Raw genomic sequence first — 18,348 nt, 5'->3', positions numbered from 1 at the left:
GATGTGTTCCAACGTGTTGAGCAAACATCACAAAAATCAAACTAAAATACTTCAAATATGTTCTTCCTCATGATTTCATGTTTATATTCTTTTATCCACACTTGACCTCACTTGGACTCTACTGCACTCCACAATCTCATTGCAAAATACTACCAAATGATAAGTACTTTGTTTACTTTATAGCTGACTTTAACATACAGTAAAAACTTGCAGTACTGCTAATACTACATCAACTATTACTAGTCCTCCTTATTAATTACACCACTGCAACTGCTTCTACTATTAGCACTACCACTCATACAATTGCCACTAATACTACTACATTTGTAGTAAATACTTGTATCACCACAGCTACTGTAGTACTACAACTGCTGGCATAAGTGATATTACTACATTTACTTAACAATTACTGTAGTTTTGTTACTAACATTGCTACTCAATACTGGTAACGTCACAACCAATAGTACTATTATCACCACAACTACTGTAATACTACTGGCAAAAGTGATTTTACTACTTTTACTCTACAACTACTGTAGTTTTGTTACTAACATCGCTACTACTTTTAGGGACTAGAAGTACTACATGTTAGCAACAAAACTAATACTAATACTTTAAAAACATGTTTATTATTGCACAGAATATATTGTAACTATAACTACTACTTTTAGGAACTAGAAATACATTTTAGCTCCGTTACTAATACTAAAAAAACATGTTTATTATTGCACAGAATATATTGTAACTATAACAACTACTTTTAGGAACTAGAATTATAATTTTTTAGCAACATAACTAATACTAGTACTTTGAAAACATGTTTATTTTTGCACAGAATATATTGTGACTATAACGACTACTTTTAGGAACTAGAATTACAACATTTTAGCACCATAACTAATATTTTAAAAACATGTTTATTATCGCACAGAATATATTGTAACTATGACGACTACTTATAGGAACTAGAACTACATTTTAGCACCGTTACTAATACTTTAAAAACATTTTTATTATTGCACAGAATATATTGTAACTATAACTACTACTTTTAGGAACTAGAAGTACTACATGTTAGCAACATAACTAATACTTTAAAAACATGTTTATTATTGCACAGAATATATTGTAACTATAACTACTACTTTTAGGAACTAGAACTACTACATTTTAGCACCATAACTAATACTTTAAAAACATGTTTATTATTGCACAGAATATATTGTAACTATAACGACTACTTTTAGGAACTAGAACTACATTTTAGCACCGTTACTAAAACTTTAAAAACATGTTTATTATTGCACAGAATATATTGTAACTATAATGACTACTTTTAGGAACTAGAATTACAACATTTTAGCACCATAACTAATATTTTAAAAACATGTTTATTATTGCACAGAATATATTGTAACTAAAACGACTACTTTTAGGAACTAGAAGTACTACATTTTAGCACCATAACTAATACTAAAAAAAACGTTTTATTACTGCACAGAATATTATTGTAACTATAATGACTACTTTTAGGAACTAGAATTATAAAATTTTAGCAACATAACTAATACTAATACTTTAAAAACATGTTTATTATTGCACAGAATATACTGTAACTATAAGTACTACTTCTAAGTTAAAGTTAAAGTGCCAATGATTGTCACACACACCAGGTGTGGCAAAATTATTCTAGGAACTAGAATTACTACATTTTAGCACCATAAGTAATAATACCACTATTAAAAAACATGTTTATTATTGCACAGAATATACTGTAACTATAAGTACTACTTTTAAGTTAAAGTTAAAGTGCCAATGATTGTCACACACACACCAGGTGTGGCAAAATTATTTTAGGAACTACAATTACTACATTTTTGCACCATAACTAATACTAATACTTTAAAAACATGTTTATTATTGCACATAATATATTGTGGTTATAACTATTAATTTTAAGAAATAGAACTACAAGTTTTTAGCACTATAACTAATACTAATACTTTAAAAACATGTTTATTATTGCACAGAATGTATTGTAACTAATAACTATAACTACTACTTTTAGGAACTAGAACTACTACTTTTTAGCACCATAACTAAGACTAATACTTTAAAACCATGTTTATTATTGCACAGAATACATTGTAACTATAACTACTACATTTAGGAACTAGAAGTACTACATTTTAGCACCATAATTAATACTAAAAAAAAAAAAGTTTATTATTGCACAGAATATATTGTAACTATAACGACTACTTTTAGGAACTACAATTATAACATTTTAGCAACATAACTAGTACGAATACTTTAAAAACATGTTTATTATTGCACAGAATGTACTGTAACTATAAGTATTACTTCTAAGTTAAAGTTAAAGTGCCAATGATTGTCACACACACCAGGTGTGGCAAAATTATTCTAGGAACTAGAATTACTACATTTTAGCACCATGAGTAATAATACCACTATTAAAAAACATGTTTATTATTGCACAGAATATACTGTAACTATAATGACTACTTTTAAGTTAAAGTTAAAGTGCCAATGATTGTCACACACACACCAGGTGTGGCAAAATTATTCTAGGAACTAGGACTACTACATTTTAGCACCATAACTAAGACTAATACTTTAAAACCATGTTTATTATTGCACAGAATATATTGTAACTATAACTACTACATTTAGGAACTAGAATTACTACATTTTAGCACCATAACTAATACTACTACCTTAAAACATGTTTATTATTGCATAGAATATATTGTAACTAAAACTACTATTTTTAGGAACTAGAACTACTACATTTTAGCACCATAACTAAGACTAATACTTTAAAACAATGTTTATTATTGCACACAATACATTGTAACTATAACTACTACATTTAGGAACTAGAATTACTACATTTTAGCACCATAACTAATACTACTACTTTAAAACATGTTTATTATTGCACAGAATATATTGTAACTATAACGACTACTTTTAGGAACTACAATTATAACATTTTAGCAACATAACTAGTACTAATACTTTAAAAACATGTTTATTATTGCTCAGAATATACTGTAACTATAAGTACTACTTCTAAGTTAAAGTTAAAGTGCCAATGATTGTCACACACACCAGGTGTGGCAAAATTATTCTAGGAACTAGAATTACTACATTTTAGCACCATAAGTAATAATACCACTATTAAAAAACATGTTTATTATTGCACAGAATGTACTGTAACTATAATGACTACTTTTAAGTTAAAGTTAAAGTGCCAATGATTGTCACACACACACACCAGGTGTGGCAAAATTATTTTAGGAACTAGAATTACTACATTTTTGCACCATAACTAATACTAATACTTTAAAAATATGTTTATTATTGCACAGAATATATTGTGGTTATAACTACTACTTTTAGGAACTAGAACTGCAAGTTTTTAGCACTAGAACTAATACTAATACTTTAAAAACATGTTTATTATTGCACAGAATGTATTGTAACTAATAACTATAACTACTACTTTTAGGAACTAGAACTACTACATTTTAGCACCATAACTAAGACTAATACTTTAAAACCATGTTTATTATTGCACAGAATATATTGTAACTAAAACGACTGCTTTTAGGAACTAGAACTACTACATTTTAGGACCACAACTAAGACTAATACTTTAAAAACATGTTTATTATTGTACAGAATGTATTGTAACTATAACTACTCCTTTTAGAAACTAGAACTACTACATTTTCGCACCAAAACTAATACTACTACTATAAAAAAAAAAACATGTTAATTATTGCACAGAATATATTGTAACTATAACTACTACTTTTAGCTAAACAACCAATATTGCTACTTTTATTGTAACTGCAACCACTACTACAGTACTACTTTGAATGGATCTACAACTATTATTTAGCACTACAACTTTCACGACTACTCATATATCATGTTTTACTATTGCACATCATTTACTATAAGATTAGTAATGAAGGAATAAAATACATTAAGATATCTGTATATACAATTCATGTGACATTTGTATTTCTAAAGTATTTAACTGAATCATAATCATTGTTAACTACTTTTAGTACTACGAACTTTGGTACTTTGCTGTAAGCAACAACACTTACTTTTGGTACTACAACACAACTAGGTTATCGTAACTACAACTATTAATGTCAGCACATCAACTGATAATACTACTTTTACTACTACACAACGCTACGTGGTATACTTTATCATAGCTATTTAGTAGTAGTACTGTAGTATTTCGCGATATTTTAGGAGTCTCTGGTCTCCCTAGTAACATGGTTGACTTCCATTTTACTGAACTACTACACTGCTACTTGTACACTACATGCTATACTATTATTTCAGCAATTTATTAGTAGTACTGTTGTATTCTGTGATATTGTAGGAGTCTCTGGTCTCCATAGCAACACGGCTGACTTCCATTTTACTATAACTATTATACTGCTACTTTTACACTACGGTACATGCTATACTATTACTTCTGCTACTTAGTAGTAGTACTGTAGTATTCCGTGATATTTTAGGAGTCTCTGGTCGCCATAGCAACATAGCTGACTTTCCTTTTACTATAACTATTGTACTGCTACTTTTAAACTACATGCTATACTATTACTTCTGCTATTTAGTAGTAGTACTGTAGTATTCCGTGATATTTTAGGAGTCTCTGGTCGCCATAGCAACATAGCTGACTTTCCTTTTACTATAACTATTATACTGCTACTTTTACACTACATGCTATACTATTACTTCTGCTATTTAGTAGTAGTACTGTAGTATTCCGTGATATTTCAAGAGTCTCCGGTTGCCATAGCAACATAGCTGCCTTCCATTTTACTATACCTATTATACTGCTACTTTTACACTACATGCTATACTATTACTTCTGCTATTTAGTAGTAGTACTGTAGTATTCCGTGATATTTTAAGAGTTTCCGGTTGCCATAGCAACATAGCTGACTTCCATTTTACTATAACTATTATACTGCTACTTTTACTCCACATGCTATACTATTACTTCTGCTATTTAGTAGTAGTACTGTAGTATTCCGTGATATTTTAGGCGTCTCTGGTTGCCATAGCAACATATCTGCCTTCCATTTTACTATAACTACTACACAGCTACTTTTACACTACATGCTATACTATTATTTCGGCAATTTATTAGTAGTACTGTAGTATTCCGTGATATTTTAGGAATCTCCGGTTGCCATAGCAACATAGCTGACTTCCATTTTACTGTAACTATCATACAGCTATTTTTACACTACATGCTGTACTATTACTTCTGCTATTTAGTAGTAGTACTGTAGTATTCTGTGATATTTTAAGAGTCTCTGGTTGCCATAGCAACATGGCTGACCATCATTTTACTGTAACTATTATACAGCTACTTTTACACTGCATGCTATACTATTATTTTAGCTATTTAGTAGTAGTACTGTAGTATTCCGTGATATTTTAGGAGTCTCCGGTTGCCGTAGCAACATAGCTGACTTCCATTTTACTGTATCTATTATACAGCTATTTTTACACTAGATGCTAAACTATTACTTCTGCTATTTAGTAGTAGTACTGTAGTATTCCGTGATATTTTAGGAGTCTCCGGTTGCCATAGCAACATAGCTGCCTTCCATTTTACTATAACTATTATACTGCTACTTTTACACTACATGCTATACTATTACTTCTGCTATTTAGTAGTAGTACTGTAGTATTCCGTGATATTTTAGGCGTCTCTGGTTGCCATAGCAACATAGCTGCCTTCCATTTTACTATAACTACTACACAGCTACTTTTACACTACATGCTATACTATTATTTCAGCAATTTATTAGTAGTACTGTAGTATTCCGTGATATTTTAGGAATTTTCGGTTGCCATAGCAACATAGCTGACTTCCATTTTACTGTATCTATCATACAGCTATTTTTACACTACATGCTATACTATTACTTCTGCTATTTAGTAGTAGTACTGTAGTATTCCTGATATTTGAAGTCTATGGTTGCCATAGCAACATAGCTGCCTTCCATTTGACTATAACTACTACACAGCTACTTTTACACTACATGCTATACTATTATTTCAGCAATTTATTAGTAGTACTGTAGTATTCCCTGATATTTTAGGAATCTCCGGTTGCCATAGCAACATAGCTGACTTCCATTTTACTGTAACTATCATACAGCTATTTTTACACTACATGCTATACTATTACTTCTGCTATTTAGTAGTAGTACTGTAGTATTCCTGGTATTTTAAGTCTCCGGTTGCCATAGCAACATGGCTGACTATCATTTTACTGTAACTATTATACAGCTACTTTTACACTACATGCTATACTATTATTTTAGCTATTTAGTAGTAGTACCGGTACTGTAGTATTCCGTGATATTTTAGGAGTCTCCGGTTGCCATAGCAACATAGCTGCCTTCCATTTTACTATAACTACTACACAGCTACTTTTACACTACATGCTATACTATTATTTCGGCAATTTATTAGTAGTACTGTAGTATTCCGTGATATTTTAGGAATCTCCGGTTGCCATAGTAACATAGCTGACTTCCATTTTACTGTAGCTATCATACAGCTATTTTTACACTACATGCTATACTATTACTTCTGCTATTTAGTAGTAGTACTGTAGTATTCCTGATATTTTAAGTCTCCGGTTGCCATAGCAACATGGCTGACTATCATTTTACTGTAACTATTATACAGCTATTTTTACACTAGATGCTATACTATTACTTCTGCTATTTAGTAGTAGTACTGTAGTATTCCTGATATTTTAGGAGTCTCCAGTTGCCATAGCAACATAGCTGACTTCCATTTTACTGTAACTATTATACAGCTATTTTTACACTACATGCTGTACTATTACTTCTGCTATTTAGTAGTAGTACTGTAGTATTCTGTGATATTTTAAGAGTCTCTGGTTGCCATAGCAACATGGCTGACCATCATTTTACTGTAACTATTATACAGCTACTTTTACACTGCATGCTATACTATTATTTTAGCTATTTAGTAGTAGTACTGTAGTATTCCGTGATATTTTAGGAGTCTCCGGTTGCCATAGCAACATAGCTGACTTCCATTTTACTGTATCTATTATACAGCTATTTTTACACTAGATGCTAAACTATTACTTCTGCTATTTAGTAGTAGTACTGTAGTATTCCGTGATATTTTAGGAGTCTCCGGTTGCCATAGCAACATAGCTGCCTTCCATTTTACTATAACTATTATACTGCTACTTTTACACTACATGCTATACTATTACTTCTGCTATTTAGTAGTAGTACTGTAGTATTCCGTGATATTTTAGGCGTCTCTGGTTGCCATAGCAACATAGCTGCCTTCCATTTTACTATAACTACTACACAGCTACTTTTACACTACATGCTATACTATTATTTCAGCAATTTATTAGTAGTACTGTAGTATTCCGTGATATTTTAGGAATCTCCGGTTGCCATAGCAACATAGCTGACTTCCATTTTACTGTAACTATCATACAGCTATTTTTACACTACATGCTATACTATTACTTCTGCTATTTAGTAGTAGTACTGTAGTATTCCTGATATTTTAAGTCTCCGGTTGCCATAGCAACATGGCTGACTATCATTTTACTGTAACTATTATACAGCTACTTTTACACTACATGCTATACTATTATTTCAGCAATTTATTAGTAGTACTGTAGTATTCCGTGATATTTTAGGAATTTTCGGTTGCCATAGCAACATAACTGACTTCCATTTTACTGTATCTATCATACAGCTATTTTTACACTAGATGCTATACTATTACTTCTGCTATTTAGTAGTAGTACTGTAGTATTCCTGATATTTGAAGTCTATGGTTGCCATAGCAACATAGCTGCCTTCCATTTTACTATAACTACTACACAGCTACTTTTACACTACATGCTATACTATTATTTCAGCAATTTATTAGTAGTACTGTAGTATTCCCTGATATTTTAGGAATCTCCGGTTGCCATAGCAACATAGCTGACTTCCATTTTACTGTAACTATCATACAGCTATTTTTTACACTACATGCTATACTATTACTTCTGCTATTTAGTAGTAGTACTGTAGTATTCCTGGTATTTTAAGTCTCCGGTTGCCATAGCAACATGGTTGACCATCATTTTACTGTAACTATTATACAGCTACTTTTACACTACATGCTATACTATTATTTTAGCTATTTAGTAGTAGTACTGTAGTATTCCGTGATATTTTAGGAGTCTCCGGTTGCCATAGCAACATAGCTGCCTTCCATTTTACTATAACTACTACACAGCTACTTTTACACTACATGCTATACTATTATTTCAGCAATTTATTAGTAGTACTGTAGTATTCCGTGATATTTTAGGAGTCTCCGGTTGCCATAGCAACATAGCTGACTTCCATTTTACTGTAACTATCATACAGCTATTTTTACACTACATGCTATACTATTACTTCTGCTATTTAGTAGTAGTACTGTAGTATTCCGTGATATTTTAGGCGTCTCTGGTTGCCATAGCAACATAGCTGCCTTCCATTTTACTATAACTACTACACAGCTACTTTTACACTACATGCTATACTATCATTTCAGCAATTTATTAGTAGTACTGTAGTATTCCGTGATATTTTAGGAGTCTCCGGTTGCCATAGCAACATAGCTGACTTCCATTTTACTGTAACTATTATACAGCTATTTTTACACTACATGATATACCATACTTCTGCTATTTAGTAGTAGTACTGTAGTATTCCGTGATATTTTAGGCGTCTCTGGTTGCCATAGCAACATAGCTGACTTCCATTTCACTGTAACTATCATACAGCTATTTTTACACTACATGCTATACTATTACTTCAGCAATTTATTAGTAGTACTGTAGTATTCCGTGATATTTTAGGAATCTCCGGTTGCCATAGCAACATAGCTGACTTCCATTTTACTGTAACTATCATACAGCTATTTTTACACTAAATGCTATACTATTACTTCTGCTATTTAGTAGTAGTACTGTAGTATTCCGTGATATTTTAGGCGTCTCTGGTTGCCATAGCAACATAGCTGACTTCCATTTTACTGTATCTATTATACAGCTATTTTTACACTACATGCTATACTATTACTTCTGCTATTTAGTAGTAGTACTGTAGTATTCTGTGATATTTTAAGAGTCTCCGGTTGCCATAGCAACGTAGCTGACTTCCGTTAAGAAGCCCCCAGCTCGCCTCACATTCTTTGCCAAGAGCTGTGATTACTTCACCAAAGTCCGCCTTCCTCCCGGGGGCTCCTCTCCCGCCAACATCAAGCGGTCTTTCAACCGGACTGCGAGGGGAACTTTTCGCCGGACTCAATGAAATGTTCCGAGGCCAGAATCGCCACTTTTGATTTTTATTTTTTTTTTTTTTTTTTTTTTTTGGCGAAGCTAGCTTAAAGTGTCACGGCTATTAACCGGAAGTGGTGAGCAGGAAAAAGGCACGTAAAACCGGAAGTGGCGAGCAGGAAAAAGGCACCCGGGGAATAAAAAAAAAGAAGTCCGATTCGAGTTGAGCAAGAAGTGTGATCAGAAGTCTCCCAGGACGAAGACTTCCTCCGTGGACCGAGTCGTGCCGTCCGTGTGCAGCGGCACCGCGGAGTTTGATGATGGGTTTGCCGACGCTGGAGTTCAGCGACTCTTTCCTGGACAGTCCTGAGTTCCGAGAGAGACTTCAGTGCCATGAAGCCGAGCTGAACAGAACCAACAGGTTCATTAAAGACCTGCTCAAGGATGGAAACATGCTCATCTCCGCACTCACAAGTACGTAAAACACTTTTTAACATGCCTCCATTATTTATTAAAGACCTCCTCAAGGATGGAAACATGCTCATACAAGTACGTAGGACACTTTTTTAACATGCCTCGATTACTAGTTCATTTAGCATGGAATGACTCCTTTATTACTAGTTGTATTAGTGTGGAATTACTTCTTTATTACTAGTTCTTTTAGCATGGAATGATTCCTTTATTACTAGTTCTATTAGTGTGGAATGACTCCTTTATTACTAGTTCAATTAGTGTGGAATGACTCCTCTATTACTAGTTCTATTAGTGTGGAATGACTCCTTTATTACTAGTTCTATTAGTGTGGAATGACTCCTTTATTACTAGTTCTATTAGTGTGGAATGACTCCTTTATTACTAGTTCTATTAGTGTGGAATGACTCCTTTATTACTAGTTCAATTAGTGTGGAATGACTCCTCTATTACTAGTTCTATTAGTGTGGAATGACTCCTTTATTACTAGTTCTATTAGTGTGGAATGACTCCTTTATTACTAGTTCTATTAGTGTGGAATGACTCCTTTATTACTAGTTCAATTAGTGTGGAATGACTCCTCTATTACTAGTTCTATTAGTGTGGAATGACTCCTTTATTACTAGTTCTATTAGTGTGGAATGACTCCTTTATTACTAGTTCAATTAGTGTGGAATGACTCCTCTATTACTAGTTCTATTAGTGTGGGATGACTCCTTTATTACTAGTTCTATTAGTGTGGAATGACTCCTTTATTACTAGTTCAATTAGTGTGGAATGACTCCTCTATTACTAGTTCTATTAGTGTGGGATGACTCCTTTATTACTAGTTCTATTAGTGTGGAATGACTCCTTTATTACTAGTTCTATTAGTGTGGAATGACTCCTTTATTACTAGTTCTATTAGTGTGGAATGACTCCTTTATTACTAGTTCTATTAGTGTGGAATGACTCCTTTATTACTAGTTCAATTAGTGTGGAATGACTCCTCTATTACTAGTTCTATTAGTGTGGAATGACTCCTTTATTACTAGTTCTATTAGTGTGGAATGACTCCTTTATTACTAGTTCAATTAGTGTGGAATGACTCCTCTATTACTAGTTCTATTAGTGTGGGATGACTCCTTTATTACTAGTTCTATTAGTGTGGAATGACTCCTCTATTACTAGTTCAATTAGTGTGGAATGACTCCTCTATTACTAGTTCTATTAGTGTGGAATGACTCCTTTATTACTAGTTCTACTAGTGTGGAATTACTTCTTTATTACTAGTTGTTTTAGCATGGAATGACTCTTTTATTACTAGTTCTTTTAGCATGGAATGACTCCTTTATTACTAGTTCTTTTAGCATGGAATGACTCTTTTATTACTAGTTCTTTTAGCATGGAATGACTCCTTTATTACTAGTTCATTTAGCATGGAATGACTCTTTTATTACTAGTTCTTTTAGCATGGAATGACTCCTTTATTACTAGTTCATTTAGCATGGAATGACTCTTTTATTACTAGTTCTTTTAGCATGGAATGACTCCTTTATTACTAGTTCTATTAGTGTGGAATGACTCCTTTATTACTAGTTCATTTAGTGTGGAATGACTCCTTTATTACTAGTTCTATTAGTATGGAATGACTCTTTTATTACTAGTTCTATTAGTATGGAATGACTCCTTTATTACTAGTTCTATTCGTGTGGAATGACTCCTTTATTACTAGTTCATTTAGTGTGGAATGACTCCTTTATTACTAGTTCTATTAGTATGGAATGACTCTTTTATTACTAGTTCTATTAGTATGGAATGACTCTTTTATTACTAGTTCTATTAGTATGGAATGACTCCTTTATCACTAGTTCTTTTAGCATGGAATGACTCCTTTATTACTAGTTCATTTAGCATGGAATGACTCTTTTATTACTAGTTCTTTTAGCATGGAATGACTCCTTTATTACTAGTTCTATTAGTGTGGAATGACTCCTTTATTACTAGTTCAATTAGTGTGGAATGACTCTTATTACTAGTTCTTTTAGCATGGAATGACTCCTTTATTACTAGTTATATTAGTGTGGAATGACTCCTTTATTACTAGTTCTATTAGTGTGGAATGACTCCTTTATTACTAGTTCAATTAGTGTGGAATGACTCCTCTATTACTAGTTCTATTAGTGTGGAATGACTCCTTTATTACTAGTTCTACTAGTGTGGAATTACTTCTTTATTACTAGTTGTTTTAGCATGGAATGACTCTTTTATTACTAGTTCTTTTAGCATGGAATGACTCCTTTATTACTAGTTCTTTTAGCATGGAATGACTCTTTTATTACTAGTTCTTTTAGCATGGAATGACTCCTTTATTACTAGTTCTTTTAGCATGGAATGACTCTTTTATTACTAGTTCTTTTAGCATGGAATGACTCCTTTATTACTAGTTCTTTTAGCATGGAATGACTCCTTTATTACTAGTTCATTTAGCATGGAATGACTCTTTTATTACTAGTTCTTTTAGCATGGAATGACTCCTTTATTACTAGTTCTTTTAGCATGGAATGACTCTTTTATTACTAGTTCTTTTAGCATGGAATGACTCCTTTATTACTAGTTCATTTAGCATGGAATGACTCCTTTATTACTAGTTCATTTAGCATGGAATGACTCCTTTATTACTAGTTCTTTTAGCATGGAATGACTCCTTTATTACTAGTTCATTTAGTGTGGAATGACTTCTTTATTACTAGTTCTTTTAGCATGGAATGACTCTTTTATTACTAGTTCTATTAGTATGGAATGACTCCTTTATTACTAGTTATATTAGAATGGAATGACTCCTTTATTACTATTTCTATTAGTGTGGAATGACTCCTTTATTACTAGTTCTATTAGTGTGGAATGACTCCTTTATTACTAGTTCGATTAGTGTGGAATAACTCATTTATTACTAGTTCTATTAGTATGGAATGACTCCTTTATTACTAGTTCTATTTGTGTGGAATGACTCCTTTATTACTTGTTCTTTTAGCATGGAATGACTTCTTTATTACTAGTTCTATTAGTGTGGAATTACTCCTTTATTACTAGTTCTATTAGTGTGGAATGACTCCTTTATTACTAGTTCTATTAGTGTGGAATGACTCCTTTATTACTAGTTCTATTAGTGTGAAATGACTCCTTTATTACTAGTTCTATTAGTATGCAATGACTCCTTTATTAGTAGTTGTATTAGTATGGAAGGACTCCTTTATTAGTAGTTGTATTAGTATGGAATGACTCCTTTATTACTAGTTCTATTAGTGTGAAATGACTCCTTTATTACTAGTTCTATTAGTATGCAATGACTCCTTTATTAGTAGTTGTATTAGTATGGAAGGACTCCTTTATTAGTAGTTGTATTAGTATGGAATGACTCCTTTATTACTAGTTCTATTAGTGTGAAATGACTCCTTTATTAGTAGTTGTATTAGTATGGAAGGACTCCTTTATTAGTAGTTGTATTAGTATGGAATGACTCCTTTATTACTAGTTCTATTAGTATGGAATGACTCCTTTATTAGTAGTTGTATTAGTATGCAATGACTCCTTTATTAGTAGTTGTATTAGTATGGAAGGACTCCTTTATTAGTAGTTGTATTAGTATGGAATGACTCCTTTATTACTAGTTCTATTAGTATGCAATGACTCCTTTATTAGTAGTTGTATTAGTATGGAAGGACTCCTTTATTAGTAGTTGTATTAGTATGGAATGACTCCTTTATTACTAGTTCTATTAGTGTGAAATGACTCCTTTATTACTAGTTCTATTAGTATGCAATGACTCCTTTATTAGTAGTTGTATTAGTATGGAAGGACTCCTTTATTAGTAGTTGTATTAGTATGGAATGACTCCTTTATTACTAGTTCTATTAGTGTGAAATGACTCCTTTATTACTAGTTCTATTAGTATGGAATGACTCCTTTATTAGTAGTTGTATTAGTATGGAATGACTCCTTTATTACTAGTTGTATTAGTATGGACTGACTCCTTCACTTCATGATAGACGACCAAGTTAAGGCACTCAAAGTAGAGTTTGACTGTCTCCTTTATTGCAATGAACTTTACACTCTGAGCAACTCAATACGTAAAGTATTATATTGTTATACTTTTGTGAACTAAATACTGAATTGTTACTCTTATGAATTAAATATTATATTGTTACTCTAATTAACTAAATACTACATTGTTACTCTTATGACCTAAATACTGTATTGTTACTCTTATGAACTTGACATTATATTGTTACTCTTATGACCTAAATACTATATTGTTACTCTTATGAACTAGACACTATATTGTTACTCTTATGACCTAAATACTGTATTGTTACTCACATTCCTAACTAAATACTATATTGTTACATTCCTAACTAAATACTATATTGTTACTCTTATGAACTAAATACTATATTGTTACTACCTTATGAACTAAATACTATATTGTTACTATCTTATGAACTAAATACTATATTGTTACTCTTATGAACAAAATACTATTGTGTTACTCTCTTATGAATAAATTCTATATTATTACTCTTATGAACAAAATGCTATATTTTTGCACTTTTGTGACCTAATACCATGTTACTCTCTTATGAATTAAATACTATATTGTTACATTTCCAACTAAATACTATATTGCTACTCTTGTGAACTAAATACTATATTGTTCTTCTCTTATGAACGAAATACTATATTGTTACTCTTATGAACTAAATACTATATTGTTACTCTTATGAACTAAATACAATATTATTACTCTTATGAACTAAATACTATATTACTCCTATGAACAAAATGCTATATTTTACACTCTTGTGACCTACTACCATGTTACTCTCTGATGAACTAAATACTATATTGTTACATTTCTAACTAAATACTATATTGTTACTCTTATAAACTAAACTGAGCATCTATGAGCAGGCAGTTAGGAAAAAAGCTAAGAAAATTATTTCCAACTCACAACACCCACTCTTTCCTGAATATGGAACCCTGCCATCAGGGAGAAGACTCCGGGTCCCACTATGCAAATCTAACCGCCTTAAATTATCATTTGTCCCAGCCTCCATTAAGCTGACCAACAATGTGCAATAGAATTTTAATACATAGGTTAGCACTTTTTTAGCACATAGCACTTTAGCACATAGCACTTTATCCATGAGCTCTAGTGCAATGCACATTGGTACTTTATCTTTATCTCCATACTGTAGATTTTATGCCTACATCAAAGTGCCACCTATGTCTATCAAGCTCCATGTTCTGATGTTTAAATGTTAGTTGTATGGTTGTGGTTGTGTCTGTGCTTGTGTTTTTCTTCTGTTGTTTTTGGGTATGTTAAGAAAGCAATGATGCACTGTGCCCAAGACAAATTTCCCCGCGGGGACAATAAAGTTGAACCTTGAACCTTGAACCTTAAATACTATATTGTTGCTCTCTTATGAACTAAATACTATGTTGTTACTCTTATGAAGTAAATACAAACCCCGTTTCCATATGAGTTGGGAAATTGTGTTAGATGTAAATATAAACTTAATACAATGATTTGCAAATCATTTTCAACCCATATTCAGTTGAATATGTTATGATCCGCTGCCCGGATCATAGTTTGTTTATGTTTTCAGTCACGTGTGTTTTCAGCACCTTGAGTTTTGTTTGTTTCAGTTGCCATGACGGCAGATTGCTCACACCTGCCTCTGGATAGTGTTCGGGACGCGCATCTGTTGCCCGGGCGCTAATCATAGGGCTATTTAGTCTTTGCCCTGGCCTAACTCGGCCCGGCTTCCTAGTTTGTTTTACGCAACAGATGACGACGTTTGTTTCCTGCTCTTTAGCTGCTAGCTTTCACGCTAGGCTATTTTGGCTTGCTAGCTCCCACGCTAGCCCTTTAGTTTTGTACCCTAAGTGCTATGAGCACGATGTTTGGCAATCCAATCGACCACTTCGCCAAACAGTTTACCTACTGGGCTGTCAAGTCACCTGGACAGCGACAACAATGACGTCATTCCGTTGACGACCCCTAATGACGCGCTCTCTGATGACGCGCCCCCGTCCACTTCTGATGACATCGTTGATCAAGATTTTTTTTTTCCCATCTACTACTTCTTTTTGTCAGCCGCCTCCTAAGGACTTTAATTCTAAAATAAAACATTATCAGGACATTTTTTTACAAATCCGTGACTATTGCTCCGCCCACTGCACATATTTTTTCCCCCTGTGCTCCCACCCAGTCTCAAGTGGGGGGTAAGAATAAAGAATTTAGAGGGGAGGATTCTGCCCTCCTCCTGACCTCCCTCCACCCACCCCTGAAGACGGTTCCAAACCGCAAGGAGCGCATCTGGTATCCGCGTCTTAGGGGCTAGTGCTGGGAGCTGTGCTAGTGGGGTGGCACAACTGCGCTCAGCCAAGCCGCAACCCCCCGGCCCGGCCACCGCCACCAGTTTTTCGGCGTGCTAAGCCGCAACCTCCGTCCCAGCCACCGCCACCAGTCCTTTGGCGTGCCAAGCCGCAACCCCCGGCCCGGCCACCGCCACCAGTCCTTCGGCGTGCTAAGCCGCAACCCCCTGCCCGGCCGCCACCACCGGTTTTTCGGCCTGCTAAGCCGCAACCTCCTGCCCGGCCACCGCCACCAGTCCTTCGGCGTGCTAAGCCGCAACCTCCTGCCCGGCCGCCACCACCGGTTTTTCGGCCTGCTAAGCCACAACCTCCTGCCCGGCCACCGCCACCGGTTTTTCGTTCTGCTAAGCCGCAACCGCCAGCTAGGCCACCTCCACCTGCACCTAAGCTAGTGTCAAGTCCAAGGCTAGCTCCACCACGTCAAGCTCCACCACACCAAGTCCCAAGACTGGTTCCCACACCAGCACCAACTCCAAAACTGGTTCCCACGCCAGCATCGGCTCCAAGACTGGTTCCCACACCAGCACCGGCTCCAAGACTGGTTCTCACACCAGCACCGGCTCCAAGACTGGTTCTCACACCAGCACCGGCTCCAAGACTGGTTCTCATACCAGCACCGGCTCCAAGACTGGTTCTCATACCAGCACCGGCTCCAAGACTTATGAACTAAATACTATATTGTTACATTCCTAACAAAGTACTATATTGTTATGCGCTTATGAACTAAAATATTATATTTTTACATTTAACTAAGTACTTTATTAACACTTATTAGCTAACTACTATATTGTTACTTGTATGAACTAAATACTATATTGTTACGCGCTTATGAACTAAATATTTTAAAAAAAAATGTGATTATTTAAAAAAAAAAAAAAAACATTTTATATATTTTTAAATCGAATTTCGCAAAATTATGAATTGATTTAAAAATTGGCATTAATAAGAATCGCACTTTGGATGTGAATTAGATTTTTTCGGGCACCACTAATATTCTTTGCATTCTTATGAACTAAATATTAGTTGGGGGGCTGTCACAGGGGCATTTTTACCACTGTGTTACATGGCCTTTCCTTTTAACAACACTCAGTAAGCGTATGGGAACTGAGGAGACCAATTTTTGAAAAGCGTTCGAACTGACAAACTTAATTTTTTTTTGCAAATAATAACTTAGAATTTATTGGCAGCAACACATTGCAAAAAAAGCTGTCACAGGGGCATTTTTACCACTGTGTTACATGGCCTTTCCTTTTAACAACACTCAGTAAACGTTTGGGAACTGAGGAGACCAATTTTTGAAAAGCGTTCGAACTGACAAACTTAATTTTTTTTTGCAAATAATAACTTAGAATTTATTGGCAGCAACACATTGCAAAAAAAGCTGTCACAGGGGCATTTTTACCACTGTGTTACATGGCCTTTCCTTTTAACAACACTCAGTAAGCGTATGGGAACTGAGGAGACCAATTTTTGAAAAGCGTTCGAACTGACAAACTTAATGTTTTTTTGCAAATAATAACTTAGAATTTATTGGCAGCAACACATTGCAAAAAAAGCTGTCACAGGGGCATTTTTACCACTGTGTTACATGGCCTTTCCTTTTAACAACACTCAGTAAGCGTATGGGAACTGAGGAGACCAATTTTTGAAAAGCGTTCGAACTGACAAACTTAATTTTTTTTTGCAAATAATAACTTAGAATTTATTGGCAGCAACACATTGCAAAAAAAGCTGTCACAGGGGCATTTTTTTACCACTGTGTTACATGGCCTTTCCTTTTAACAACACTCAGTAAGCGTATGGGAACTGAGGAGACACATTTTTGAAAAGCGTTCGAACTGACAAACTTAATTTTTTTTTTGCAAATAATAACTTAGAATTTATTGGCAGCAACATATTGCAAAAAAAGCTGTCACAGGGGCATTTTTACCACGGTGTTACATGGCCTTTCCTTTTAACAACACTCAGTAAGCGTATGGGAACTGAGGAGACCAATTTTTGAAAAGCGTTCGAACTGACAAACTTAATTTTTTTTTGCAAATAATAACTTAGAATTT

At 34.0% G+C, this 18,348-nt stretch overlaps 2 protein-coding genes across 9 annotated transcripts in view; one reads left to right on the top strand and one right to left on the bottom strand.

The window, feature by feature from the left end:
• LOC133607860 (uncharacterized) overlaps positions 1-9,522 on the bottom strand; it is a 13,177-nt gene extending 3,655 nt beyond the window's left edge. For 4 of the 7 annotated variants that reach the window (XM_061962875.2, XM_061962880.2, XM_061962874.2 and 1 more), the window contains exon 1: positions 1-123. This exon is cut by the window's left edge and continues 386 nt beyond it. The gene's annotated coding sequence lies outside the window, so the exon portion shown is untranslated. Of the gene's footprint in view, positions 124-9,310 lie in introns of those variants that run through there. The other 3 variants (XM_061962879.2, XM_061962881.2, XM_061962877.2) reach the window with 3 other exon arrangements.
• Positions 9,523-9,529: 7 nt separating this feature from the next.
• Positions 9,530-18,348, top strand: part of arhgap42a (Rho GTPase activating protein 42a) — a 93,381-nt gene continuing 84,562 nt past the window's right edge. For both annotated transcript variants that reach the window (XM_061962872.2, XM_061962871.2), the window contains exon 1: positions 9,530-9,874. In XM_061962872.2, the coding sequence (XP_061818856.1) occupies positions 9,718-9,874 (157 nt within the window). In that variant the 5' untranslated portion in view covers positions 9,530-9,717. The remainder of the gene's footprint in view (positions 9,875-18,348) is intronic.

This window comes from Nerophis lumbriciformis, linkage group LG09 (assembly GCF_033978685.3).
Source record: "Nerophis lumbriciformis linkage group LG09, RoL_Nlum_v2.1, whole genome shotgun sequence".
Classification (NCBI taxonomy): Eukaryota; Metazoa; Chordata; class Actinopteri; order Syngnathiformes; family Syngnathidae; genus Nerophis; species Nerophis lumbriciformis.
This window is presented reverse-complemented; position numbering and strand designations above follow the sequence as displayed.